The sequence below is a fragment of the Nicotiana sylvestris genome, chromosome 8 (genome assembly GCF_000393655.2).
Source record: "Nicotiana sylvestris chromosome 8, ASM39365v2, whole genome shotgun sequence".
In the NCBI taxonomy this organism is placed as follows: Eukaryota; Viridiplantae; Streptophyta; class Magnoliopsida; order Solanales; family Solanaceae; genus Nicotiana; species Nicotiana sylvestris.
The window spans coordinates 163,929,032-163,931,769 of NC_091064.1; the positions used below are offsets into that span (position 1 = coordinate 163,929,032).

The following is a 2,738-nucleotide window of genomic DNA, read 5'->3' on the forward strand; positions in this document are numbered from 1 at the left end:
CTTAGTCTAGTGAACAGATAATAAGTAGTGGCAGAGTATTTTCTTATCTGGAGACATATTTGCGTTTGGCGGCCTTGCAATTATGAAGATAGTTATTTTGGTACGTGTATACTTGCGAATGCTCCTGTCATGTTCATTGTGCCTGCATCCAAAGAAAAATTGTGAGTTTTGCTTTGCTCTGGAGATCCTGTTTGAGTTACCCTCGGTAACATCTGGCTGCCATAGAAATAAAGTTTTCGAAAAGTATGCATGCATTTGATAAACACAGTTATTTTAAAACATAGTAGTTTACAATATCGAGTAAATTAAATGAACCAATAACTGCGACACTTTTGAGACATAGCGACTTCTTTCCATTAGAATTTTGAGAGTCCTCAAAATTCTGCCCCAGTTTAGTAAGCGATCCTTCGGCCGTTCTGTATGTGATGGAGTTGGCTGGACTTGCTTCGGAATTTTGAGGGTCCTCCTCAAAATTTCTCCCCAATTACTTAACTAATTCTCTAACTGTCTTGCATATGATGACTTCAGATGGACTTGCTCTGGAATTTTGAGGGTCCTCCTCAAAATTCTGCCCCAGTTTCTAGTTGTGGGAAAATGAAAATTTTATTGAGATGTGACCAAACCCACAGGGCTGCCTACAATATCCCCTCTTAAATGGGAATCAGGTCAAGCGTAGTTCAGTTACATCAAATGAAGAAATTTAAATATAGTATCTCTTGACTGTGTCCGAGTTGTTAGGCTTTGGCCAAACTTCTCCATCCATTTCTGCAAGTATGAGTGCTCCTCTTGTTAGTACCCTGTGAACCATGTAGGGCCCTTGCCAATTGGATGAAAACTTTCCTTTGGCTTCATCTTGATGTGGGAAGATTCATTTCAACACCAGCTGCCCCTGTGTGAACTATCTAGGTTTGACCCTTTTGTTGAAAGCTCTAGACATTCTATTCTGATAAAGTTGACCATGACAGACTGCATTCGTTCTTTTTCCATTGATAAAAGCTAATATTTCATAGAGACTCCATATCCATTCTGCATCACCGAGTTCAACTTCCTGTATAATTCTCAAAGAAGAAATTTTGACCTCGGTGGGAATGACTTTAGTACCATAAACAAGCATGTATGGAGTTGCTCCGCTTGATATGAGAACTATGGTACGATATCCCAGTAAGGAAAATGGTAATTTCTCGTGCCATTGCTTGTGGTTGTCTACCATTTTCCTCAGAATTTTCTTGATGTTTTTGTTGGCGGCTTCCGCAGCTCTATTCATTTGAGGTCTGTATACTATCGAATTCTTATGCTTGATCTTGAAGGTTTTGCTCATAGATTTCATTAAATCACTGTTGATGTTGGCGGAATTGTTGGTAATGATGGATTTGGGCACCCCGAATCGGCAAACAATACGATCCCTGACAAAATCGGCAACGACTTTCTTGGTTATACTCTTGTAAGATGCAGCCTTAACCTATTTTATGAAGTAGTCCATGGCCACTAAACTGAACCTGTGCCCGTTTGAAGCAGCGGGCTTGATTGGACCGATTACATCCATTCCCAAAGCGGCGAAAGGCCAAGGTGCACTTTTTGCATTGAGTGTATTTGGTGGTACCTGTATCATATCTGCATGTACCTGACACCGGTGACACGTTTGGACATACCTGATGCAGTCTATTTCCATAGTCATCCAAAAGTATCTTGCACTTAATATCTTCTTGGCTAGAACGAAACCATTCATGTGCGGCCCATAGGTTCTAGTGTGTATTTCCTCGAGCAGTCTAGAAGCTTCTTTGGCTTTAACACACCGTAATAACCCTAGGTCTGGAGTCCTTCTATACAAAATTCCTCCACTTTGGAATACATGATTGGACAATCTCCGGAGCGTGAGTTTCTCAGTATGATTTGCATGCTCCGAGTATTCTTTGTTTTCCAAGTATTCATTGATATCATGGTACCATGGATTCCCATCGGTTTCTTCTTCAACATGAGCACAATAAGCTGGCTGATTATGGATTCTTACTGGAATAGGATCGATGAAATTCTTGTCTGGATGCTGTATCATGGAGGACAAAGTGGCTAGTGCATCTACGAACTCATTCTGGATTCACAAAACATGTTTGAATTCTATCTTTGTGAATCTTTTCATCAACTCTTGTACGTGATATAGATATGGCAATATTTGTGTATTCTTGGTAGCCCACTCTTCTAGGACTTGGCGTACCAGAAGATTTGAATCACCAATTACCAACACTCTTGTATATTCATGTCTATGGCCAAATTAAGCCCTATGATGCAAGCCTCATATTCTGCCATATTATTGGTGCACGAGTACCTGAGCTTCACGGATACCGAATAATGTTGACCTGTCTCTTACACCAAAACTGCTCTAATAGCCACTCCTTTGAAAATTTGCAGCTCCGCCAAAAAATATTCTCTAGCCGTCGTATTCTTTGGTAATATCTTCTCCTACAAATGTCACTTCTTCATTGGGAAAATACGTTTTCAATGGTTTGTATTCCCTTCCCACAGGATTTTCTGCGAGGTGATCTGCTAAAGCCTGTCCCTTAACCGCCTTTTGAGTCACATAGATGATATCAAACTCACTTAACAATATCTGCCATTTTGCTAGTTTCCCTGTAGGCATTGGTTTTTGAAAGATGTATTTCAGGGGATCCATCCTTGATATGAGATATGTAGTGTAGGCACAGAAGTAGTGCTTCAATTTCTGAGTTATCCATATTAGAGCATAG

At 40.3% G+C, this 2,738-nt stretch overlaps 1 protein-coding gene across 1 annotated transcript; it reads right to left on the minus strand.

Annotated features, from left to right (window-relative positions):
- Positions 1 to 898: 898 nt before the first annotated feature.
- LOC138875941 (uncharacterized) lies at positions 899 to 2,050 on the minus strand. Its single transcript, XM_070154821.1, has 2 exons — positions 1,850 to 2,050; positions 899 to 1,459 (listed from the first exon to the last, which is right to left on the minus strand). The coding sequence occupies exons 1-2, from the start codon at positions 2,048 to 2,050 to the stop codon at positions 899 to 901; spliced, it is 762 nt and encodes a 253-aa protein (XP_070010922.1).
- Between the last annotated feature and the right edge of the window lie 688 nt (positions 2,051 to 2,738).

Excerpts from the sequence above, each read along its gene's own strand:
- LOC138875941 (XM_070154821.1), bottom strand. The coding sequence starts at position 2,050 with ATGATACAGCATCCAGACAAGAATTTCATCGATCCTATTCCAGTAAGA. Across the intron at positions 1,460-1,849 it reads TCCGGAGATTGTCCAATCAT|GTTAAGGCTGCATCTTACAA; the intron begins GTATTCCAAAGT and ends TTCATAAAATAG.